Here is a 27,747-nt window from a genome sequence, read left to right as displayed (position 1 = left end):
AAGAACTGGCATTGCATCACAAGGGAAAAATGGATTTTGCAAACTATAGACCAAGGTTACAGGTTCCATTTCCATACTCTACCAGGAAAGAGAGGAATGCCAAACCTACCACCTACTCAAAGGGCAGAAGCTCTAAAGCAAATATCTCAATTATTAAGAATGAGAGCTGTGGAAACGGTACCATCTATGGAACAAGGAAAGGGATTTTACTCCAGACTCTTCCTGGTACCAAGAAAAGAGAGCAAATGGAGGCCTATTCACCTGTCCGCTTTAAACACATTCCTCATTGTTCCAAAATTCAAAATGCTGACCCTACAGCAGCTTCTTCCCATGCTGGGCAAGGAGTCTTGGCTGGTAACTCTAGATCTCAAGGAGGCATACCTGCACGTCCCCATACGGCCAAATTGCAGAAGATACCTCAGATTTCTTGCAGGATCAGAGCATTATCAATTCTCAGCATTGCCCTTTGGCTTATCTACTGCCCAGAGTGTTCACGAAATGCCTGGCATCAGTAATTGCTCATTGCAGACTCCAGGGAATCCAAATTTACCCCTACCTGGACGACTGCCTGATACAAGCGGACAACAAAAGCAAGCTAACAGAAGACTTACAAAGAGTCATTTACCTGCTGCAATCCCTGGGATATACAGTCAATATAAAAAAGTCAAGGCTGATTCCATCCCAAAGAATAACCTTTCTGGGTGCAGAGCTGGACACATCAAAACAAATGGCATTCCTAACTGCAGAAAAGAAAGATCAACTACCTCTCTACTTCTTGGCATTAGCAAAGCAGAACCATCTAACTGCAAGAAAAGTACTGCAAGCCCTAGGCTTCATGGCATCCTGCATAATTCTGGTCCCTCATGCCAGACTGCATATGAGAAAGCTACAGTGGTACCTAAAGAATTTGTGGTCTCAACACAAGCATAGCCTAGAAACCAAAATTCCAATAATCCCATGCCTGAAGCAAGAGTTCCTGTGGTGGGCTCAGGCCTGTCAATCAACACAGGATTGCCCTTCTGCAACAGTCAACCAAGCCAAACCATCACGACAGACGCCTCAGACCTCGGTTGGGGGGCACACATGCTGGACAAGTGCATACAAGGCTTATGGACTCAAGACCAGCTGCGCCTGCACATAAATTTAAAGGAAATGCTGGCAGTAAAATTGGCAATCCAGTCATTCGGACCATTTCTCCAAGAAGGTCAGTTGATAAGGACAGACAACACCACAGTTATGTGGTACATCAACAAACAGGGAGGCACACATTCATACCCTCTATGCCGGCTGGCACTGGACCTATGGGATGTGGCTCTGAGCTACAACATTCAGTTACAAGCAATTTTGTACCGAAAAGAAAACATTCTAGCAGACATACTAAGCAGAACTACCACGGATGCCCACGAATGGATGCTGCATCCGGACATCTTCAAAGCCATCACAAGAGAATGGGGATTACCACAAATAGACTTATTTGCATCCCCACTCAATCACCAGCTAAAGAAATTCTGCACAAGGACGTACCACCCACTTGCTTGGAAGGTGGACTCCCTATCTTTCAGTTGGAAAAACCTGACAGCGTATGCATTCCCTCCACTTCCTTGGATGCACAAGGTGCTCTTGAAGATCAAAGAGGAACGTCCAAGGATCATTCTGATAGCTCCAGACTGGCCAAGGCAACATTGGTACCCATTACTGAGGAGCATGTCTCTGGAACAAATATGGGCACTACCCCTGATTCCATTGCTGTTAACACAGAACAACTACAACATCCTGCATCCAAACCTGAAAACTCTGCAGCTAACTGCCTGGAACATTACATAAGAACAATTAACCCAAATTTATCCCAAAGGGTTAAAGACATAATCCTTGAGGCTCGTAGACCTTCCACAAGAAAGAATTATGCAGCAAAATGGAAAAGATATCTCATTTGGAGTACTGCAAAGGGAGAAGATGTGGCACTGGTAAACATAGCCAACATCCTGGAGTACTTGGCAGAGCTCTTCCATACAGGCCTGTCCTATTCTTCCATCAAGATACATGCATCAGCTATTTCAGCAGAATACAGCTTGGATCCTCCTGTCTTCTCACATCCTCTGCTCAGGCAGTTTCTGAGAGGAATTAAAAATGTAAAACCTCCCAGGAAACCACCATTGCCAGCATGGGACTTGAACTTTGTGCTAGAAAAATTTACACTTCCTTTCGAACCAGCAGCAACAGCAGAATTACAATACTTATCCTGGAAGACTGCTTTCCTGCTGGCAATCACCTCAGCAAGAAGGGTCTCTGAACTACAGGCATTAATGGCAGTGCAACCCTTCCTGATCTTCCATCAAGATAGAGTGTCCATGAGAACAAATCCTACATTTATGCCTAAGGTGGTATCCAGAGTGTCTTTAAATCAGGCTATCCACCTACCTACATTCTTCCCCAACCCACAGAACAGGGGAGAAAGACTGTTGCACACCTTGGATGTACATAGACAATTACGCTACTACCTGGACAGGACCAAGTCCAATAGAAAAACTGACCAGCTTCTGGTAGCATATGCAACAAGAAAGGAAGGAAAACCAATTTCAAAACAGACAATCTCCAAATGGATAGGAAATTGCATTAGATTTTGTTACTCCTACCATGGAAAGAGAACTCCAGAGAACATCAGGCCTCACTCCACAAGGGCTACAGCCACTACCACAGCTTTCTTACGAGGAGTGGCTACCAAGGACATTATAGAGGCTGCTACTTGGACCTCTGTGCATACATTTGCCAAGCATTACAATTTACCTTTATACTCTAGATCCCGAGCAGATTTTGCCACTGCTGTTTTGCAAGGGATCCTAACTACACCATAATCTTTCCTTTTTCCTCCTCCCCTAGTTTAGCTATGGTATTCTACCCATTTAAGGACTGCAGATGCATCCTTGAAGGACATAGTACAGTTTTGTACCTACCATAAATGTAGATGTCCGATAGGAATGCATCTGCAGTACCTGCCCCTCTGTGGTACTCCTAGGGTATTTGCCATCCTTCAGCTAGCTTGGGGGGGATCTATTATGGTGTATTTGTTTGTATATATGTACATACATGCTTATTTTATGTGTTTGCTCTCTACTATTTGGAAACATTGGCATTTAGCCATCCAAGAGGGCACCTGGCATCTGGGGCAAGAAACACTGAGGAAAATGGCGTCGGCTGATGCCTTTATACCCGAAGACCTGCAGCTATGACGTCGGGTGGAGCGCGACACCAGCCGAAGCCAGACCCAGACTTTGGAAAGGGCTGCCTGACGACAGGACAACCCATTTGTAAGGACTGCAGATGCATTCCTATCGGACATCTACATTTATGGTAGGTACAAAACTGTACTTTCTGGATGGTCACTGCCCAGTCCATCATGCCCCTTCTACAAAAGGACAAGTGGATGTTCTCTGTGGATCTCCAGGATGTGTACGATCAAAGTGCAGGTGCTCTTGGAGATATTGTAGCTTTTGCGTAGGAGCCGATCATTACCACTTCAGGACCCTGCCCTTTGGTCTCTCCACAGTCCCCCAAGTGTTCACAAAGTGCATGGCAATGGTGGCAGCTCACAGAGACTGCAGGGATTCCAGGTGTTTCCTTACCTCGATGATTGGCTCCTCACAGCACCCATGAATTGACTGGTCACAGTCACTCAGTACCACCTTCGTCTGTTCGACCAACTAGGAATAACTGTGAATCTGACCAAGTTGAATCTGATTCCAACCCAGAACTTGGAGTTTATGGGCATCCAGCTAGACACTGTCGGAGACTGCAGTGTTACTTTCCAGGCATGTACGACTAATCTGATCCCAAGTTCAGTGCCTCCCAGATCTGTTTTGTTCTCAGGGCCTTGGAGTCCATGGTGGCAGCAGTCTATCTGGTGCCATTAGGTAGACTTTACATGAGGGTTCTACAGTGAACTCTAGTGGTTCAATGATGTCTGTTTCACCCAATGACAGCATCCATCTGCCTCACTCCACTGTGCAGGCGTCATCTTTGGTGGATTCAGTCTCCTGATGATCTCATGTGCAGACCCTTTCTCTTCCTCCTCCCAGTGCCACAGTGACAGCAGATGCTTTCTTGCTGGTGTAGGGGGGCATTGCCAGGGAAAGACTATTCAAGGTACATGGTCCCCTGCAGAGACCAAACTGCACATAAACATACTCTAGATGAATGTAGTTCTTTTCACGTTGCAAGTCTTTCAAGACTGCCTTCCTCTGGGTACCATTGCAGTACACATGGACACCATGGCGGTCGTGTGGTACATCAAACAAGGGGGCACACATTCTTATCTGCTTTGTAGCGAGGCCATGAGAGTATGGGAATGGGCATTTCCTCTTTGCAATGCACATTCCTGGGGGAGACCAGTGTGCTGGCAGACGAGCTCAGCAGAGCTATCTAGGGTCCTCACTAGTGGTCCCTGAATCTCATAGTGATCTGCCTTTGCTGAGGTCAACAGATTTGCAATCTGTTTGCTTCCTCTCTGTCACAAATGCAGCAAGTACTTCGTCCTGATTCCCCCCCCAGCCAGGGAGTCCCCCATGGCTACTGTAGTTCAGGATTGGCGTCCAGGTCTCCTTTGTTACCTTCCTGTACCTCTCATTCCCAGAGTGCTTTAGAAAGCTCAGTGCCTCAAGGCTCCCTTGATCCTCATTGTCCCCCTTCTGGCCCGGCCGATGTGGTTCCCCCTCCTCGGGTATCCTCTGAAATTTCCCCCCTTGGGTACTGGATCCTGTTCTGGGTATATCTCACCCCTCTAATCTTGTGGTTCCCAAGCCTTCAGACTCTTCGTCTGACAGCGTGGTTTGTCCACTTCCCTTCATTATAAACCAGTCCAGGCTTACCTGTCCCATTGAACATCATTCTGGCTTCTCAGAAGGCCTCCACCAAAAAGGTCCATCATGGTAAATGGAAAAGATTTTCTATCTGTGCCAGTCACTGGAATCTGGATTTCTTTTCATCTCCCATTCCAGACATCTTATTCTTGTCTTCTCTCTTTGAAGATGGAGCCAGATTCTCCACCATTAAGCTGCAGCTGGCGGCCATCTCTAATTTTCATGTCTGCTAGAAACCTACTTTTCTTGCCTTTTTGAAAGGTGTTTTCCTGCTGTGGCCTCCTATCAAAGATCTCTAGTCTCCTTGGGACCTTTCCTTTGTGCTGTAATCTCTTAGTTCTTTCGAGCCTGCTGCAACTCGTGACCTTAAGTTTTTGTCTTGGAAGACTGCCTTTTTGGTGACTATAACATCAGCAAGACGAGTTTCTGAATTGTAGGCTCTCACAATCAAGTCTCCATACGTGATTTTTCAGACAGTGGCTCTCTGGACTAATCCTTCTTTCATGCCCAAGGTAGCCACTGAAGCAAATTTGAATCAAACCATTCAGTTGCCAGTTTTCTTTCCCAACCATTCCAGTAAAGGAGAGTATATGCTGCACACGCTTGATGTACATATACAATTGCGATTCTATTTGGACAGGACAAAGAGCTTTTGCAAATCTGACAAACTGTTTGTGGACGTCTCTATTAACAGACTGGATCGGCTGTGTCCAAGTTTACAATATCCCATTGGATATCCCAATGTATTTCTATAGTTTATACTTATTGCCTTTTACCAGGACCTGTCCGAGCTGATTCCACTAGATCTGTAGCTACATCAGCTGCCTATTTAGACTGACATTCCTTAGATGAGATTTGCACTGCAGCCACCTCATCTACTCCTCATACCTTCATTACTCATTACAAACTTTACCTAGTTTCCAGGAACAGGGCTTCCTTTGGCTACACAGTTCTTCGGCATGTCCTTTCATGAGGCCACCCAGGATTGTATGGTAGCTGGGAAATGTGACCCAGAAGTGAGGAATAGTGACAAGGATAACATCAGAAAAAGAGTTACGAACTTACCATAGATTAGCATCTGTTATCCTGTGGGACTATTCATCACTCTCCTTCCCCCATCCTGTTGGATCTAGAGGAAATGGAGACCACCTAGCTGAAGGTTCAGGTCTACTCTGGTTGTATTTTAGTTCTGGATCAAACTCTGAGGGGTTAGAGGGCAGCAAGGGATTTTGGGAGTGGGAGGAGCTTGAGCCTAGGATCTGTCTGAAAAGTTGCCAGCTCTGATCCTACAACCAGAAGTGTAGAATAGTGACATAGGATAACACAGATGCTAAGTTATAGTGAGTACACAACTCTTTTGAAGTACTTTCATGGTCCTTTTTAATTTATTATTTAAGTATCTTTAAACTTTTCATTGACTGGTCCTTTCAAAATATTTATTTGGTGATAACTGTGGCCATTCCTGAATGCCTTGCAAGTTTGGTCAGTATTACATTGTCCATTCCTGAATGCCTTGCCGTTTGGTCAGTATTACATTTGTATTAATATTTAACTTCAGTCGGTATGTTAATACAAATGTTAATACTGACCAAATGGCATGGCATTCAGGAATGGCCACAGTTGTTGTTAACTTCAGTCAGTACTGCGGTGGTGGTGCTGTGGTAGCGTTTTTGCCTCAAAGTAAGATGTCCTGTTCGATCTCAGCTAGAGCGTCTTCTGTGTGGAGACATGTGTGAATGGGTGTACCTTCGTTGAAGGTTGTGCGTCAGGGCTGGCAACTTGGCACGTAAAAATCTACTGCCAATCATTAGCGGACCGGAGTTCTGCTGTGGCGACCCCTAACCAGGAAAAAGCCGAAAGACACAAATGTTTAACTTCAGTCAGTATGTTTGGATACCCTTTTAAGAGCCTTACAGTCACTGACTGGCAGCAGTGTACCAACTTTGCCCAAGACTATAATCTGTGCCAGCGTTTCCCAGGTGTGTGTATGCATGTGTAAAAAAAATTAAATCCGTGTGTGTCAGCTACTTGGAGCAGGGACATGAAGCACTGGTTTTAGAAAGAGTGGTGGAGGACTTGACCTGGACACTCGGCTGAGGACTTAACTCTGCAGCTGTGCCTGTGGGAGCCTTACTGGGGACATGGGGAGAGGCAGAGAACCACAGACCCCACGGTGAGTGTGTTCCCTGTATGCTCGTAAGAGAAATTGTGCTTTATGTGGAGATGTATGTATCTACAAATAGTATATCCTTTTGTATTCCAAGTGAACATCTCTCTCTCCCCAGTGTCAGTGGTGGGGATTCGGGCTCCTTGATTACTGGCCCAGAGTGGGGATGTCACATCCGTTTTGACATGTTACCAATGCCACTTAAAGTAGTTACTGGTCTGTAGTACCTAGCATCATTAAGGCCACCCTTATTGAAGGGCACCACAGGGGCTGTTTTCCAGATCTTGAGAATGCAGCCAGAAGGTATGCCAAGATTGAATGGATTCTGTGCTTTGTACTAAGGAGACATCTTAGTGAGTTATCTGGACCCACAGAGTTAGTTTTTTTAATATAGGGTTTTGAGGGCTTAATTTTAGAGAGTGAGAAGTAAGGTTTGTGATGGGGTGAAGGGGAGTTTGATATCAATATGGCCATTGGTGTATCTGCCATATTGTCAGTCATAGTGGGTTGTACCAGTTGAGATGGGCTTAGTGCAGTGCCATTTGTTTTTGTGATTCCATGTACAGTTAAAAAAAAAAAAAAAAAAAGCTTCATGATAATCTGTTAAAGATATTGTAGTGTTTAATGTTCCCAGCTACAGGTATGCCAAAAGTTAACTTGTAACAAATAACACTGTACTTAAATCATACCTCTCAACTGTTCAGATTTCCACAAAGTCCAGACTGTTCACTTTTGTGTTTACTTTTGTGTTTTTGGTCTATTCCTCAGTTTCCATTTTTTTTTTTTTTAATTTAAAAATTGAAGTGGATTGAAGCTGCTAAGTAATGACGTACATTAGTTTCAGACTCGTATCCACCAGAAAATGCATGCTAATGCAAAACCTATTCTTTCAACGTTCTAAAGTTAAGAGCAGTATTTAAAATTTGTCCCTGATCTTTGGCCTCTGTTCCCCCGTTATTTTTGGCTTTGTCCAGCTTCCTTTTGCTTAAACGTTTTTGAGGTATGACTCTCAACACAATCCTAGTTGAATGTAGAGTATTGTAACCCTCTCCAGTTATAACCATGATATTTTGTTGAAGGACCGTGTAGAAGTTGGCTGCTAATGTAAATTCTATGCATGTTTGTACAAAAACAGACCATCCCTATTCATGTTGGGAAGACAATGTGAAGAATTTGAAGGTTACTGTACATTTTCTGGGGATATGACTGCATTTTGTAAAGGAAGGAGAAAATTAACTGACAACGTAAGCTGCAGTGCAGAGTGGTCTCCATACATCCAGAATAGCTTTCCCTTTAATGTAGCAGTGTGTTTACAAGACGTTTTGCTGCCTTGGCTGACTTTTGTGTATGTTTTGTTGCTCATGGTCTAAAATTTCAATGTGTTAAAAAGGGCTGCCCATTATTAACAAAGCAGTTTATTTAGGTTACAGAAGTGTAAATTTGAAGTGATTGGTGAATGTCTGAAATTTTACTGCACATTGTTTATTTGGAATTTGATTTACTTTATGAATAATAGAGTAATTTTCTTTAACAGCCGGAAGACCTTATGAACATGCAACACTGCAATCTGCTGTGTCTTCCAGAGAACTATCAAATGAAGTACTACTTTTACCATGGACTTTCGTGGCCCCAGGTGGGTAACAAGATTTCTTAAATATAATTTTGTAACCAAGAGATATAGTATGACTAAGGGATTCTTACATAAAACAGCAGCAGTAAAACTTTAAAGCAGTTCCACAAAACTTGAAATTTAATGGCTTTGTGGTAGTCGGGCCACAGTTAATGGTGTCTGCTCTGTTTCTATCGTAACAAAAGTTGTTTTGAAGCTGGTGGTAGTTTCATATGGCTTAATTTGATTTTCTCAAATATGATTTTCATTATAAAAATTGCAGTAATAGTTTGACATTCTTGCTGTGACAAAGGCACACAAGTGGGGTTGAATTTTTCTTTTGTTAATGTTGAGCTATTCATTAGTAATCATTCCTTGGCAAAGTCCAACTAATATGTGGATTTGCTTAATGTTTCAGTTTAGTGCCTTGTTCAATAGAATGTAGTTAGTGTTTGGCTGGTCCTCCTCTCTCTTGGGGGTGTCGGCATTTCTTAGAGGAGTACAGTCTTCACACTAGCTTTTCATAAAGATAAAGTTGTCGGTCCTAGCTCGGAAGGTTTTAGCTTCTGCTTGTGATGCAAGATGTTAAATGTTCCACACGTTTTACAGATGGGGAAGCTGCATGCTGTCTGTGACACTACAGATGTTTCCTTCATACTAGGTGAAGTGTGGCCAGTGCATGTGTTCTGAAATTATTTTGTCCATTCCCTTCGACAGTTGGGGTTTGACAATAAATTCAGATCATCTTGGCACACAGACATCCTCTATTCCCCAGTACTCCACTCTCACTCCACAAACTAAGATCCCAGATTTTTATTAACCAGCACACCACACGATCACAGTGCAGAATTAGAGTTTACCTAGGTTTCATCCACCATATAGGACTTCTTCAGAACAACTGATTGTTAAAAACCCACCCTTTTATATCTTAATAAATTAGTATTTTCCCACACCAGTAATTCATTACCTAATAACTTTAAAAAGATATTTTTTTTAAAACTTAAATAATTCATAAAATACATGGATTTATTAGCATAATTCATGTTCAGTTATTCCTTAAGCTATAAAATGTCTCAATTTTAAAACTGGGGCAATGCTGATATATTCATTAATACCGGGAAAACTAGCGGCATCCAACTTTAATTGCCATTCCAATTCGTCTACCTCTAGATGGGCATCTATAATTCTACCCTATCCATCCTTAATTAATTGTTGTATTACACAAAACTGAAAAGTATGTCCATGATACTGAGCTATATGCCTGGCTAAGGCACTTGTCATTTTCCCATTTTTTTATATCTACTTTATGTTCATATATCCTATCCTTTAGACGCCTGCTAGTTTTCCCAATATAAAATGCCGAACATGACAGGCACTTAGCCAGATATATAACAGTAGAGGAACTACAATTGAAATGCCCTTTAATACCAATATATTCACCATTGATGGAAATTTTGGTCCCAGTAGTCACTAAACTTACAAACATTACACATTCCACATTTGTAGTTCCCTTTTGGTCTATTACTAGCCTTATTCATGTCATTTTGACTCGTCATTCCCCATTCTGGTATTGGACAAGCTCACCAGCCTGAACATAAACCCCTACGTCACAAGATGGGTTGCCAACTGGCTCACAGACAGAACCCACATGGTGAGAGTTATGGAAGCTAGGTCTGACTCCAAATTGGTTACAAGTGGAGTTCCCCAGGGCTCAGTCCTAGGACCCCTCCTGTTCAGCATATACTTCTCAGAGGTACAGGCAAGCACAGGAGGACTATGGCTGACTTAAGTTCGCAGACAACTGCAAACTAGGGGCTATAATTGAGACTCCGGCTGACACAGACATCCTCCAAAAGGGTCTCACTGAGACTGATACCTGATGTCAAAATCATGGCCTCAAGCTAAATGCCAAAAAGTGCATAGTCGTCCCCTTTGGAAAAAAACAAAGTACCCACAAACTACCACATGGGTGGTAGTCCCCTAAATGCAGAAGACGTAATAAGGGATCTGGGGACCCAAGTAGATGGTAATCTCAACTTTGATAATCACATTGCCAAAGTGGTTAGAAAATCCTTCTACGTGGCCCACCTAATCACAAAAGGGTTCGCATCCAGATCAAAAGAGGTCATTGTACCCCTCTGCTCCTCACTCATCAGACCCATCATAGAATACAACGCCCCATTTGGGATGTACCTTACAAGACACCTGCAACAGCTGGAAAGACCACAGAAGTGCCTCACCAAGAGGATCACTGGCCTCAAACAGATGCTCTATGCAGCTCGACTGAAGAAATTACAGCTGTACTCGGTTGCATACCGCCTGCTTAGAGGTGATCTCTGCCTGACATACAAGGCCATGTCCAACCCAGAATTGATGGACATGCTCCACCTAAAGAAAACCTTATCCCCACGAGCCACCCCCTCTAGGGATCTAAACCTCACTACAACAATAAATAGGACGTGCTGGAGGGATAGATTCCTTTCCCAGAGACTTCCCATGCTTTGGAACAAGATCCCAATCTACATCAGGCAGAGCTTCTCGCTGACACTTTTCAAAAGAAATCTTTGACGAGTGGATGGGAAACGGAAAGTTTACCTCAGGGGATCACTTCAGTGGCTCTGCTGGACAGAGGCACAGGGAACTAATCTAAGGGGGTGGTGAAAGCCAACACATTCTGGCTAGGCTTATAAATGCCTTCGGGCAAATAGCCTAGTACCTACCTGTGAACCTATTTGCAATAATTCTTTAAAAGACCTATCCTTCCTAAAAAAAACAATTTTGGGAATGTTATCCATTCTATCACTGATATTTTTGTCAACCTGCAGTATGTTCCAATTTTTCATAATTATGTTGGTTATCCATTTAGCATCTAAATTATAGGTAGTTACAAATACTAATTTATCACCTAAACCATCTTTTAAGTGGATTAACCATATTTCCGTGTGTGTGTGTGTGTGTGTGTGTGTGTGTGTGTGTGTGTGTGTGTGTGTGTAATATCTCCACTAGTTCCAACTTCCAAAATGGCCTTATACACACCATTTTTCCTTTTAATCATTACCTCATTTCTAATATTGTCACATAATTCAAACGGATAACCTCTCTTCATAAACATCTGTAAAATAAAATGCATCTCTTCCTCGAATTCACTATCCACACTCTCCATTCTGGCTGCCCTCACCATCTGTCCCTTAACTGTTTATTTCTTTTGATGGTGAGGGTAACAACACATCCAAATATGACATTTTCTCTGAACTATACTTGTATGTGAATTCTACTGTATGGTTGATGTATGTTAAAAATTCATCTAAGTTATCACGGTCTCCTTCCCAGATGATAAAAATATCATCCTGGAACCTCATATTGCTTTGTGAGACATGAACTGACTATGAAAGATTAATTCATTTTCCCAATATGCCATTATATAATTAGCATAAATGGAGGCACAAGCTGCCCCCATAGCTACACCTGTTTGTGATAATAACCTTCGAACCACAAAAAATGATTAGTTAATACAATTTCCATCGATGATGCAAATGCATAATTTCATTCTGATTAAATAATTCTGTTTTACCCAATTATTTCTCTAACCAAACTAATCCAGTGTTATGTGGTATTACTGTGAATAAATCACAAACTTCTATCGTGACAAGTTTAGTAGAGGATGTCACTTTGATTTTTACTAATTTAGCTTAAAAAAAATCCCAGGAGTCTTTAGTAATCACACTTCTTTAATCCTTTTTGTAAATAAAAATCAAGAAATTTACTGATGGGGCATGTTTTACTTTGCTTGCCATCAACTATGGGTCTAATTTTTAAAATTTGCAATCCTTTGTGTATTTTTGGAATACCAAAAATGTTACTAATCATAGGATAATCATTTCTCAAAAAAATGTAGGCATACTTGTTTATTTGTCCTTGATATAGCATATCTTCTAAGATCATATCAGTTTTAGAATGTGCTATTTTTATTTCGTTCCTACCTACTTTCACATATACATCACCCATAAGCATGGCATTCATTTTGTTTATCCAAGATTACAACTCCATTGCCCTTATCAGGTTTCATTAACCTTAAATTCTTATCCTGCGCAATTTCAGATGATTCTTTTTCTTCTTTAGTCAAATTAAACTCCATGTTTTCCTTAACTTTTTTCTATTAATATTCTTGAAACCTTCTCTGATTTTTCTGTTACATATTCTTTCGTATACCCCCACAATACTATTAATAGGTGGATTAAATTTGCTTGGTTTCTTAAGATGTTGTTCACTGTGTGTCTTTAAATTATTATTAGGATTAAATCCTTTTCAGAGTAAAAAGCCTCAAATCTAACAAAGACTAAAGAATATTCCCATTTACAGGGCACAAAAGTATACCTTTTGTTAATAAATCAACATGCTTGACACGTATATTCTTCCCTGAATATTTGAATACTTTAAAATCTTTACTTGTGTTTTCCACTATTACAGGGGTCTCATATCCATTATTTCTATCATCTACTCTGCTCATAGCATCAATTAATGCTTCCAAACTTGTATCAGCATTGCTCTCACTTGCATTGATTTCATTAATATCAGCCTTATTCATAAAAGTATAATTAATGTGTTCACTTATGGTAGAAAAAATACTCAAATTCATTAAAAACACTATTATGCAATGCTCCTACATTAGAACCATCTGCATATCCATCAATCAGTTCATTATTAAATAATGTAACCCCAACTTCATTCATTCCTAAATTCTCCATGCAAACTTCATTCATATTAATGACCTTATTAAACTCTATCTGTCAAAACGCTTTCAATTTCAATATCCTGTATACAGCTCGCCGAAATCTCATGGTGTGAGGATTCCAGAAATTCATCAACTTGCCTAACATCATTATTATTTAATAATTCAGCCAACTCTATATTACATATGTTATTATCATGAGCATCTTCATCTAAAATTTCATTTAATTGGCGTCTGTACACCGTTAAAACTCTGTGGCCTCAGACTTAACTACTATTGTTCTTACCACTAGTTATATCATTAAAAAAATGAATTTCATTCACATTGTCAGTACTAAAACTTGGACCTATGCATGGTCCACAGGAAGCGTGACCAATATGGGAAAAATCGGTGACAGTCATTCGTTATTTCATTTTTACTGCACAAGTTTTCACTATTCAAATGTTTATTAATTGACACCATACCATCGGCCGATTTCTCTTCTGCTAAATCCAAAGGAAACCTGGCCAGTACAAGGAAAATCAGTAGCTGTAAAGTCATTTACTGTTACATTACTACTTACATCTTCACTAAGCGAATATTTATAACCTGATGCCATGCTTTCAGCTGATTCATTTCATAATCTATTAGCAGTATCATTCGTAAGATTACACATTGAATAACTGTTTATAAAGTCATTACCAGGGGATTTCGGTGTTTCTTCACCAATATCCACCGATATGCCAGACGTCATATTGGAAATAGTGTTGAAAGCATCTTTCGAGTAGTTGCATGCTAATAAGGCACCCTGTAATTGTTTATTAACAGGATAAAAACTTGCCTGTTTCTTATTGTCACTCGTTACCTTCTCCATTGATCGGTACCAAAATTACTTTTTGGCTTCGCTCCTTGCTCGATGTATCTTCTGTCTTCTTCCATTCTCTGTGGCTGAAAATCTCGCGCTCTGTTGCGCAATCTCTCCGACCTTAGACCGCCATCTAAAGGTACCACCCATTGTTCCTTATGGTTTAAATAGTTTGCGTCTTACGTTGATTATCTTTTTCATGTCTATTTGCTGCCATCTCCTGGTCATTCATATTACCACAAGAAAATGGATAAACTAATTTGTCAAAATATTTTTTCTCTGTGTATTTTACATGTTTTTCTCTGGAAAATGATATCACAGCTTTTATTGATATCATTAAACATTGTTAATATTGGTTTGGTAATCTATTAATAAATCTCCCTGAATGGCTGCATTTTCAACATCCAATTCTACTATGAGCTGCTCAATGGCTAAGTTGTTATATTTAACCATAATTTTCAAAAGTTCCAAACCTGACTTGTCAAACAATTGATGTAATTCACTTAACATATCAGGATTGTCATTTGCACCATTTGGGTATTTCCATAATCGTAGTCCACGAGGGACTATACCCAGTTCAATATTTCTCATTAAATATCCATTCTCTAATTGTAATTTTTTGAAAGAGAATAACTTGTCACTTTCTCAGACAGCGTTTTGTTGGTCGTTGGTATATCTCCATTATTACTAGTATTAATAGAGTCATTATGGAAATTAAAAATTATTTAATTTCCAAAAGTCATTTTCCATAGCCATTTCAGTATTAACATTGGAAGAAGTAGTAGTAGTAGCATTTTTACTGATGGAACCATTTTTACCTTGTCTCTTTGTTCGTACCCAAGAACCATTGTCCATGTTCAATTCATTCATCGGTGTGGGTTGAGTGAGGGGAACGCACAAACTGCCATATAGGTTATTACTATTATCAATCTGCTATTTTTCCATCAAAGACTAATCTGTGTGGTGTGCTCAGCCAATTGCTGATTAATCTTGTGTAAAAGTTCCACTACCTCCCCGGTGGAATCAGAAGCTTCCATTTCTGTAACTGCATAGACTTCACAAACAGGGAACCAAGGAAAACCAATAAAATCCACAGAAACAGAGCTCGGATGCAAGGTATGGAAGCCAAAACACACACTTAAGATGTAATAGCACACATTTTATTAACCAGCACACCACACGATCACAATGCAGAAATCAGTTTACCTAGGTTTCATCCACCATATAGGACTTCTTCAGAGCAACTAATTGTTAAAAACCCACCCTTTTATATCTTAATAAATTAGCATTTTCCCACGCCAATAATCCATTACCTAATAACTTTAAAACATAAATAATTCATAAAATACATGGATTCATTAGCACAATTCATGTTCAATTATTACGTAAGCTATAAAATGTTTCAATTTTTAAAACTGGGGCAATGCTGATGTAATAAAGTGTGCTATTACAGCTTAACAAGAGTGCGTTTTGGCTTCCTTACGTTGCATCCCAGCTTGGTTTCTGTGGATTTTATTGGTTTTCCTTGGTTCCCTGTTTGCAAGATCCCAGATTTCCTGAGGGTATGTAATGTTTTCTTTCCTGACTGTATTTGACAGATTTCTTTAAGTTCAGATCACAATTTTCCATATTTCTTCTGAAATTTGAACTTTATTGCCTCCGCTGTCTTATCCCCTTTAAAGAGCTATTTTCAGTGTAAGCTGCGGTGGTGCAGCGGTAGCGTTGTCGCCTCACAGCAAGAGGTTCTCCCATTCGATTCTCGACTGGAGCACCTTCTGTGTGGAGTTCGAGTGGCGAAAGACATGCGTGAATGGGCGTGCCTTTGTTTAAGGTTGGGTGTTGAGCTGGCACCTCGGCACCATAAAAATCTAATGCCAATCGTTAGCGGACCGGAGTTCTGCTGTGGTGACCCCTAACCGGAAAAAGCCGAAAGAACAACTGGTGGTGAGTAAGGTGGCACAAGGAGACCGATCACCCTCCCCCCACATACAAATTACGCTTGCGTTAACCCAAACACTGTGGGGACACATTATTTCAGTGTTTACTTTCAGTGTGTTACTGTTTCATTAGGGCAGTATTGGATAACTGTTTTGAGGTTATTTAGGGATCAAGTTATGTAAAAAATTTTTAAACAAGAAAGAAACAGCTTTATTACGTTATCACGTAAAATGAAAACCAATCATATCAACATAATTTAGTTGCAAACATTATGCATCACTTATCTATCCAGTCATTGTCAGTCAAGCGTTCCTATCCTGCCTTCTTTTAAACCTCATTCATCCTCTGCATATATCATTCCCACAATTCCCATTTTTTTCTATGTAATTTGCTCCTACCCTTTTCTAAAGTTCCCGGTTCCAGTTTCATCTTTGTTTATATTCACTACTTCTAGTACAGTTTGTGTAGACTTGATTTCCATTTTGGCGGCCACCATAATTATACTTGGCAAGGCCTTACTATGTGTAGGTAATTCCGATTTCTGTATCATGGCTCAAAAACTCCTTTCCTTAGTTACACCAGTTTGTTCCCCACTGTCTCTGACAGTGTAGTCTGCAGAGAAACATTAAAGTCTGTCAACTCATTTCACTTCCAGAGAATATGTTCCCAGTTACCTTTCTTCCCCTTCACACCTCCAACATTTACTGTCTGTGTGACATAAAATTCTTTGAAGTGTACTTGGGGAATAAAATATTTATGTAAATACTTCCAAGCAAAGATCCCAAATCTTCTAGACTTTGTTGCATATTTGGGAGACCTACATACATCTCCCCCATTGTTTCTTTGTGAATTACTTATCCAGTCTCTCTTCACAATCCTTTCTAACCTCCTGTGATTCTTAGTTATAATGCAGTATTTTATTTGCTGTACTAATTATTCCTTTTTTTCTAACACCAGCTTCTGTTCTGGATTCTACTAAAAACTGTACCAGTTCTGTCTTGGGATCGGCCTATTTCTTTCTCTTTGCCTGTACTTTGATATTAATCCTTGACAGGGAATGCGATCTCTTATCCTGCAGTCCGAACAAATTCTTGGCTTCTTGGCTTCTTCCCATTCTATTACTTTTCCATTTCTAATTATTTGTGTTTAATACCTTGGTTCTGTTGCCAGTTTCCTCCAATAAATCTCAGCCCTCTCTTGCCTGTTGTCAGTTTCCCTAATGGCAGTCCTCCCTATCTGCAAAATCTTTCTCCATTCCCATGTTGGCTTAGCCATCCCTTTCCATTTTGAATTATAGATTTCTGCTTGTGCTATGTGTATGAGCTTTATCAAATTATGTAATGTTGGTTCAGTGCCTGTACTCATATGTATATATATGTATATGTGTGTGTATGTATGTATATATATATATATATATATATATATATATGTGTGTTAATGTATATATGTATATATATATATATATATATATATATATATATATATATAGGTTTATATATATATAGATATATATATATATATATATATATATATATATATATATATATAGTGTGTTTATACTAGGCTATCTGCCCTATGGCATTTATAAGCCTAGCCCAAATTTTTGTGGCTTACGCCACCCCTTATATGAAAAAATACTGTGCCCATTAGTTTGTTGTGCCTCTGTCCAGCAGTGACACAGATGATTCCCGGATAAACCTACGATCTCCCATCCACAGGTCAAGATTTCTCTTGAACAGAGCCAGCGAGGTGCTCTGCCTCACATGGATCGGGATTTTATTCCACAGCATAGGGAGTAAGCCCTATTTATATCCTAAGGTTTAAGTCGCTTGCTCTAGTGGTTTTGGTGGATTTGGATTTTTGAGGTGGAGCATGTCCATTAATTCCGGGTTGGACATGGCCTTGTATGTCAGGCACATGTCACCTCTGAGCAGACTGTATGCAACTGAATAGAGCTGGAGTTTCTTCAATCTGACAGCATATGACAGATTTTGGAGTCCCTTTATCCTTTTGGTGAGGAACTTTTGGGGTCTCTCCAATTGCTGCAGATGTCGGGTGAGATACATCCCGAATGGGGCATTGTACTCTATCATTGGTCTGATAAGTGAAGAGTACAGGGGAACAATGACCTCACTAGATCTGGATGTGAATCCCTTCATGATCAGGTGGGCAATGTAGAAGGTCTTTCTAACCCCTTTAGCAACTAGGCTAGTCAAAAGAAAGGCCACTGTCAACCTGGGTCCCCAGGTTCCTGATAACCTCTTCTGTGCTTAGTGGATTGCCACCTATATGGTAGCTTGGGGTTACCTTGTTTTTCCCGAAGGGTATGACTATACATCTTTTGGCGTTTAACTTCAGGCCATGGCTCTGGCACCAGCTATCTGTTTCTGTGAGTCCCTTCTGAAGGATATCCGTGTCCGATGCACTTTCCACTATGGCGCCCAGTTTGCAGTCGTCTGCAAATTTTGTTAGCCAAAGTCCTCCCATGTTGGCCTCTACTTCTGAGAAGTAGATGCCGAACAATAGGGGGCCAAGGACCGAGCCCTGTGGGACACCACTTGTGACCAGCTTGGAGTCTGACATAGCGCCAGCAACTCTAACCCTGTGGGTTCTGTCCTTAAGCCAGTTTGCAACCCATCTTGTGACACATGGGTTTACATTTAAGCTGGTAAGTTTTTCTACAATACCCGAGTGGGGTATTGTGTCGAAGGCCTTTGCAAGGTCAAGGTAGGCTGTATGGGACTGCCTTTCCATCATCAGTGGCCTTGGTGACGGTTTCGAAGAAGTTGACCAAGTTCAAAAGGCATGATCTGCCCTTGACGAAGCCAAACTGGGTCGGGTCCAATGTCTGCAAGTCCCCTATATCTTTGTTTATGAGCTCCATTATGATCCTCTCCATAGCTTTGCAGACTAGACTTGTTAAACTTATGGGGCGGTAATTACCAGGGTCCGTAGAGGCACCGCCTTTGTGGAGTGGGACCACAGTTGCCGTACGCCACTCCTTGGGCACGTATCCTGTGGTAAGGCTGAGATTAAACAGCTGCCTTATGTGCGGGTTTAATTCCTCATTTAGCTCGTGTAGCACACAGCCGGGGACACCATCTGGTCCCATTGATGCTGTGTTTTTAGCTTTAGAGAGAGCAGCTTTCACCTGCGCATTTGAGATGTCTGGGAGGCTACACTCTGCTGGGATAGTTCTCTCCTTTAGGGTGGGTGAGGGGGGTGAAGTTTGCACTGAACCTGTCTGCCAGTATGTTGGCAATGTCTGTGGGTTCAGTGATTTTTGTATCATTTTGGACTAATTCTGAGCATATCTGGGAGTTTCCACCCAGGTTCCTAACATAGCTGAAAAAGGCCTTATGATTGTCCTTTGAATCCATGGCAATTTTTCTCTCAAAATTGGCCTTAGTTGATTTTATGAGTGCTCGTATTTTTTTACTAATAATGATCAGGGGTGACTTCCCTTTTATGGATTTTGTTCTATCATGTAATAGCTTTCTCCTCTTATTGTAAAGTTTGTTAATGGCTGGGGTCCACCAGACTGGACGTTTGCCCTTTGTGGAAAGAGTCTTGGTTTTATTTGGGATTGCCTGGTCCATGCAGTCCGGGAGGTGTTCATAGAAGGCATTTGTAAGGGGTTCCGCAGCTTTGGTTGTGGTTTCCACTGGCTCAGGAGCCTTGAAGGATACCACACCAGTCTTGAGTAGTGTGAAGTTTGCTTTAGAGAAGTTCTTCACTGTGGTCTTGTTTGGGGTGGGGGCGGGATGTGGATTTCCAGTGAAATTAGTTTGATCAGATCTCACCAATGAGGGATATACTTCCAGTGTGGAGCATTTTGTCCCCATGTTTATGATAATGAGATCTAGTATATTTTCTCCTCTAGTGGGAACAGTGACTAGCTGTTCCATGGCATTTGAATTTATGAACTCCAGGAACCGTTGGGCTAGAAAGTTAGGGCTTGAGTAATGTTCCCAGTCTATATTCGGGTAGTTGAAGTCACCCAATATGATGGTGTTTGGAGATACATTTATACCCTCCAGTGTCTTCAGGAAGGCTGTGTGGGGTTCCTGAGTTTGAGAGGGTGGCCTGTAGCATGCTACAATTTGTAGAGCAGTTTTGCCTATGGTTAGTTGCACCTGGATGGTTTCCGAAGCTTCGTGCGTTGCCACCAACCTGGAGGTGTGGTTATCCTTTATGAATATGGATACACCCCCTCCTTTTGTGGTGTGGTCCGGGTTTTGGGGCGGAACGCATGATATGAGGTAAAACCTAATAGTGCCGGGGTGCTCTCAGGAGCCTTGAACCAGGTTTCTGTTACAGTACAGACATCGATGTTCTCCATACTGAGAAGGGCCTCGAGTGCATGCATTTTGAGATTTAGACTTCTGGCATTGAGCAGCATTACCCTCAGTTTCTTCCCATTTTTGTTTTCTAGGGTGGTAGGTTTAGAATTTGAGCCTTGCCTAAAAAAGGCACTATGGGGGTGGCAAGAGCCTTAGCCAATGTCCGGAATCCCAGGGGTGACAGGTGCAAGCCGTCCCTTGCGAAGCAGCGTGGCTTGTCAAACATGTCATCCCAGGCAGACAGACACTGGATCCCCTTTGACACCAGACATTAAGCCAATTGTTAAAGCTGATCATCTTGTGTCTATATTGTGGCATCATTCTTGGTGAAGGAGGGATACTGCTCAGGGTCAGGGTCATACCTGCCTGGGTTACATAATCAGAGAGCTCCTCTGTCTCTCTTCATGTAGTCCAGGGAGGTACGTCTCAGGTCGTTCACACCAGCATGGACAATGACTGTGTCATATTTGTACTTGCCGTGGAGTGACCAGAGTGCTTGTGTTATGTGGTGGATTCTAGCGCCCGATAGGCAGCTTACTGTGACCCTCTCCTTGTTCAGCCTGGTGAGTGGGACATCAGTGTGTCTGACTATGGAGTCACCTATGACAAGTATGTTTGGTGTTGTATTTGGCCTTAAGGGCTGTGACTGCTTTGCACACTGCTTTTGTGGTTTATGTGTTGCTTGTGGGGTGTCTTGAGGTAGCAGTTGTTTGGGTGTCTGCTTTGGAGGCCTCTGCTGTTTGAGTAAATTTTACTCAGAGCCTCCAGTATGTCTTTGTGTGTTTATGTGTTTGATTCAGTGGTGTGGTAGCATTATGTGAGGCTGGTTTTGTGGTGTGTGTAGTTGCCTTCTCCTCCTGTCTGGTCTTGCCAGTCCTGAGTTGAGAGAGCTCAGCCTCCAGTTTGGCTAAATAGCTGCATCTCTCGCAAGTATTTGTGTTATGTGGGAGGAGGAGAGGGTTGTCTGTGTACATGAGGCAGTTATAACATTGCCTCAAGATTCCCAGATTCACCAGCTGGACCGGAGAGGAGATTGACAACTGACCTTTGGACATGCTAGAATAATATTGGGAGTTCCTTAATTGAAAACAAGGGCCAGTGGGGAGTGAGGGTGTAGTGTTTTTAATTTTTAGTGCTGACTTATATAATTGCTTTAGTGAGCAAGTGCCAGCTATCTTGAGTGCAATGTGTTACAAGTAACTAAATGCAAAAATGACAAACAGTAACTTTCAAGTGAAACAAGGAACTAGTACAGTAAGCAATGCAGATATCACTAGTGATCCACAGAAGCTGAGAAGCGTATTAGGTGGAATTAGCTTCCGGGGAAATAACAAGCAAACAAACAACAAGCATATAAACAAAGCTAGATTCAGCAGGCCTGGATCTAGTCTATGCTAGAGCAAACAAGGTGTACCAATTTCAGTAAGATACAGTTCAAATATTCAGGCACTATAAACCTTTAACCAGAAATTCCCAGCTTAGAAGGGCAGAGTCCAGCCTCTCTACTTAGAATGATAGCTACACTTTAATCAAGTTACAACCAAGCAGTAATATATACAAATGAATATACTGATTAGAGAATGAATGTAGTGCTCAAGTTACACAACAAACAAAAGATAGATCCAGCAGGAATCCATCAGTCTATGCAGCAACAAACAAAAGCACAAACAGGTAAAAGCAGTTCAGATATGCATGCACTACTAAGCCTTTAACCAGAAATTCCCAGCTTAGAAGGGCAGAGTCCAGCCTCTCCTCCCACAAGAGTGCAGACCACGAACCCTCTTAATGTAAAATAACTGGCCTGAAAGCCCAAGTGCTTAAACCAGAATTAATACACTTTTAGAATAACAGACACTGAGCCCTCAATCAGCAGTTCCCAACCTAGAAGGATGTAAGCTACCTGTTCTGCCACAACAGTACAGACCACAAACCCTGTCGGTGCAAAACAACTGGTCCGAAGCCCAAGTGTTTAAACCAAAAGGCTTAGAATGAGTTACACCAAGCAGTAATAAATACAATTGAGTATTTTTAAGATGATGCAAAAGTAAAATGAAGTAGGTAGAAACACAAGTACAGTAAAAGCAGATAATTTTTTTTTTTTTTTTTTATCTGAACAAGTGCTGAGATCAAAGAAACAGATTTGAGTGCTGAAACTAGAATACTGGCTAGTTATAAGAAAAAAAAACAAGCTAGAAGGCTTCCCTCAAACACAGAAGGGCTTGGGGGCTAAGAAGCCTACAAATAGTCTATACCACTTAACAGAAAAGGCAGGAAATAAGCTTAATTATTTTTTTTGTCCGTTTCCGAGATGCTCTCTTTGTACACAGTAGGAGTGCCTGAAATCAGAATATGATCTCACTGCACTCAGTTGAGTAAGCAAATGAGATGGGCCCAGAGGCAGGCTGAGGGGCGGGCAGTTTCAAGGCCACTAAGATTAACACCAAAACAAAAACAGGGAGGGTGTGTGGGAATAACTGAAGAGCAGAATAACTCCCACTTGAGTTAAATATTCCTTCAACACAGTTTAAATCAAATTAAATACTGTATTTTTTTTAAAAAAAGTGCAGATAAAGGTACTTAAATTCTCTTATACGTCCAGTTGAATATAACCAAGTTCTTAGCTGGCCAAAGCTGAGGTTTTTAAGCAATAAAAATTTCACAATGCACCACTTTTAAAAAAGGCAAGGACAGGAAATCAAAAAATGTGGCTACCCCCACACCTGTAATTACTAGCAAATAACACACTAGCTTCAGTTCAAGTTACTAAAGAGCAGAATAACTCCCACTTGAGTTAAATATTCCTTCAACACAGTTTAAATCAAATTAAAAAAAAAAAAAAAATACAGTATTTAAAGTGCAGATAAAGGTACTTAAATTCTCTTATACGTCCAGTTGAATATAACCAAGTTCTTAGCTGGCCAAAGCTGAGGTATATATATATATATGTATATATATATATATATATATATATATATATATATATATATATATATATATATATATATATATATATATATATATATATATATATATATATATGTGAAGTTGATGTATATAAGTTGCGGGTGGGGGTGAGTGGAGGATGCCCCATTAGAGAAAAGCTTAAAAGCCTATTTGCTGGAAGTGTCTTTCAGCCCCCCCCCCCTCTCTGTTTTTGTCCATTGGACAAATCATAAATTCATGTGGGTGGTGCCGCTCATCCAGTCAGGATAAAACAACCAACAGTTGTGGGTTTGGTTCATGCAGCTTTTATTACACTCTCACACATTGTAACTTGTAAACAGACTGACTACCACACTCATACATGTTAACACACTGGTTGTTGTCTGAAAATGGCACTGCTGCATGCATGTGCCTACATCTGGAAATGCTTCTTAACGTTACACGCACACACACGCTCTGTTATACATCCCCTCTAGATCATCTGCTAAGTTACTTAATTCAATGACATGTAGTTATACAGAAATGATCATCTGACATGCAGTCATACAAAATTAGACTCTCATAAAACAATCCTGTCCAGGTTGCTGTGTATTTCACACTAGGTCTAGAAATACGACCTGATTGTGTAACACAAAAATTGGAATTGGATCTGTACCCTCAGATTCCACCAAGTAGGATCTCTGCTTGGCACATATGCCTCTCGCTTGACCAGTTCAATCAAAGCCTTTCGCCATTTGCATCCTCACTGCCCTTCTTTTAACAGACAAAGAAATCTGCTCATTTTGTCGTAGCTGGACTTCTGAAAGGAACGCTTCTTAAAGAGTTGGGTGTTGATTGTTCTGGCGTATTTTGGCATTAAGCACCAACAAATTAACTGTTGGGCAAGGTTTGTCTGGTTTGCTTACATAGAAGGCGCTGAGCAGGTGAGCCAAGTATGTTGTCACTGGGTGTATTTCTGAGATTAAGTAAATTCAAGAAGATATCTGTATTGTCACCCTTTGACCTTTCTAGTAATTGCTTTGTACTCTGTACTGCACGTTCAGTAAGGCCGTTTGACTGTGGGTGTTCCGGACTACTAGTAACATGGATAAAGTCCCACCGTTTTGTAAATTTCTGAAATAGTTGACTGCTATACTGGGTACCGTTGTCAGAAATAACTTTGTGTGGGCTACCATGGCCTGAGAAATGACGTTTCCGGTAGTAATAACAGCACTGGACGTTGGATTAAATAGCAAATTGATTTCAAACCAATTTTAATGAGTCTTCCAACAATTAAGTAATGCCGATAGTTCCACTCCACTATTTCAGTGGCTACTGTTGACCAAGATAATTCAGGAATTTGAGGAATTTGGCTTAGCTGAAGTGGCTCTTTTTTTGCAAATGTGGTTTGGTACTATTATGTACTGAACAAGATGAAAGCACTTGATCAATGTCCTTTGACAGAGAAGGCCAAAATACTAGTGCTCTCGCCTTCTTTTCGTAGACTTGGAACCTGGGTGGCCATGATACAAAATCTGAATGTATTAATGATGTAAGGAAGTAGGAACAATAACTTTTGAACCTTTTGAAAATACCATCTTCCATCAGCATCTCATCTTTGTATGGAAAATAAGGTTGTACTTCTGGCAGTACACAGGATTGCTTTGAAGGCCATCCAACATTGAAGTGGTTGACTTTCTGCAAAGTTGGATCAGTCCTTGTATGATCTCTCAGCTCATAAAGTCTCATGATAGAAAAATGTATGCACTTCCATGACATAAGTCAAAATTCTCTGCATCAAGTTGTTCCATAGTATTTCTGGGCAATTTGAGTAAGGTATCAGAGCCAGATAAAGTTTGCCTTTTGTAGAGATCACTTTGAAATTATACGTTTTGTGATCTAGGCATCATTCTTTGTGGCCTTGTTGGAGTGGTATGCATAGGCTTCCTTAAAATAGTGACTTGTGGTTGATCAGTTTCGACTTGGATAGCTTGGCCATAAATATAATCCTGGAACTTTGAGCATGCGAACACAATTGCCAGAAGGTTCTTCTCGGTCTGAGCATACTGTATCTCAGTTTGGGTAAGAGTTCTATAGGCATAAGCAACAGGTCTGCCCTCCTGAAGAATAACTGCATCAAGACCGAACTTTGGCAACCGAACAAGCAAGAATTACTGGTTTGTGGACATCATAGTATCTCTGTGTAGACTGGTTGGCAATTTTGCTGTTTTGAGGTTATCTGATGCTCTCTGGTGTTCTAACCATAACCAGGCAACATTTTGCATGTCAACTCTCTTTAAGATGCTGATAACTCGCTAAAGAGGGATACATTTGCCCAAGTAGCTAACCATACCAAGAAAATGCTGTAGGGATTGGACATTGTTCAGGGCTGGCATCTTCAGAATTGTTGTTTGGAAGGGTCTGGTCATAAGCCTGTACTGGTAAATAAATGACCTACATAAGAAACTTCTGGTAGTCTGAATTTATATTTCAGAGGATTGAGCTTAAAGTTCACTTTGCACTCTGTCCAGAACTTTCCTGAGGTTTGTCATGCTCTGCTTCACTGTTATTTCCAAGTAATAAACTATTATAGCACACGGATAGCCCCCAAAATTTGCTCCATTGCACTGCAAGACTTCACTGGCAGAATTTATTCCAAAAGACATCCTGAGGAATCTGTATCTACCAAATAGTGTGCTGAATGTAATCTGTAATGAAGATTTGCAATCATTATTTGCCAAAATGAATTCTCTGCATCCAAGACAGAAAACTCAATGGCATTTGGCATGAGGGTGCCAGGCTCCTCAACTGTATGCATAGGATGATGAGGTCTCTCTAATGCCTTGTTCAAGTCTCTTTGGGTCAGTGCACATTCTGATTTCATCTGAACTTTTCTTATGAGGAGCTACCATAGAAGACACCCACTCGGTTGGTTCTGTGACTGGACAAATCACACTTTGCTGTGCCTTCTTGTCTAGCTGGATCTTGACTTTGTCCTGTATAGCTATTGGAACTCTCCTTGCTGGTCTGACAACTGGACTGACCTTTGGGTGTACTTTCATGGAGTACACAAGTGGAAGTTTGCCTAGCTTGTTTTCAAAACATCAGCATAAAAATTGCCTCACTGAAGCAGGAACCTGGGACATGTGCTTACATGACTAACCTCTTTGGTAAAACAAAGCAGTTTCATTCTTAATCTCTGAGACCTAATGACTGCACAGGTCTTCTGACTGCATAAAATTGCAAGCTGTAACTGTTCCAGCCCAATAGCTTGAAAGCACTACTGAGCCTTCAGTTTGAATCTCTTCACCTCCATAAGCAACAAGTTTCGCACAGTTAGCCAAATTAAGTTGCTTACCAGCTTTCACTGTAGCAAATGTTTCTGCTGACATTACACTTTGAGCCAGTGTTTACTTTGAGCTCCGTGGGTTTACCATTGATCAGGACAGTACAAAATACTTCGTTCTTTGCCAACAAATCTACTGCATTAACCTTTTCACCGACAACTGATTCACCATCTACATAGAAAGAGTTGCAGCTTTCTACATTATCAACTTGCTTTTTTGAGTGACCTTTCTTAATAGCTGAATGAGGCTTGCTTGACTTACAAAACTTTTGAAAGTAGTTCTGTTTTTTTGCACTTCTCTCATTTAGACTCATGATTGACACCACTGTTACAAAGGTTAACAGTAAAACTTCGCTTGGGTTTTGGTGACTCGCCCTTAAGTTACGGGTCCCCCTGGGAGTCTCGCAGGGGCTGCAGCTGTCATGTGCTTAGGCTAGCTTCTGCTTGCCACGTGCTGCATGCTGTCGACACTTGTTCTAGAAGATGCTGAAACTTAAGCTCTTGTCACTTGTAAGCGTACTTGTGTACATTTTTGTGAGCTCATGGATTTGACAAATCTCTGTAGCTTTGCTCAGCATTTAAATCACTGTCACAAAGCAAAATCTGTCTCAATGCAGCATTATTAACACCACACACAAGCCTGTCCTGTGTTTAACTCCTTTTTCAGATTACCAGATCTGCACGTTTTAGCTTTATTAAGTCAGTGATGTAAGCTGCAGAAGTTTCACCTGGCTTTTGGTCTCGTGTATAAAATAGCTGCTTCTCTAAAGTAACAGTTTGTCTGGGGGTTGCACATTTCTTAAAATTTATGTTTCAAGCACTTTTGGGGGGGAGGGGGGCTCCTTTCTTGAGTCAGCCAGTACAGCAGTATGCCGTTTTTCTCTTGTGTATACTGCTGGTGCATACACAAACGCTCTCTTTCAATGGCCTCTGACCCAGCTAAGTTAAGCAAAATGAATACCCGTGTACGCGCATCTTTGTCAGAAAAAAGCTGGT

At 41.0% G+C, this 27,747-nt stretch overlaps 1 protein-coding gene across 2 annotated transcripts in view; it reads left to right on the top strand.

Annotated features, from left to right (window-relative positions):
- Window positions 1–27,747, top strand: part of NAA10 (N-alpha-acetyltransferase 10, NatA catalytic subunit) — a 363,584-nt gene that overhangs the window by 19,768 nt on the left and 316,069 nt on the right. For both annotated transcript variants that reach the window (XM_044080371.1, XM_044080370.1), the window contains exon 2: window positions 8,555–8,653. In XM_044080371.1, coding sequence (XP_043936306.1) covers window positions 8,555–8,653 — 99 coding nt within the window. The remainder of the gene's footprint in view (window positions 1–8,554; window positions 8,654–27,747) is intronic.

This window comes from Protopterus annectens, chromosome 8.part0 (assembly GCF_019279795.1).
Source record: "Protopterus annectens isolate FY-2018-M chromosome 8.part0, PAN1.0, whole genome shotgun sequence".
Classification (NCBI taxonomy): domain Eukaryota; kingdom Metazoa; phylum Chordata; order Ceratodontiformes; family Protopteridae; genus Protopterus; species Protopterus annectens.
This window is presented reverse-complemented; position numbering and strand designations above follow the sequence as displayed.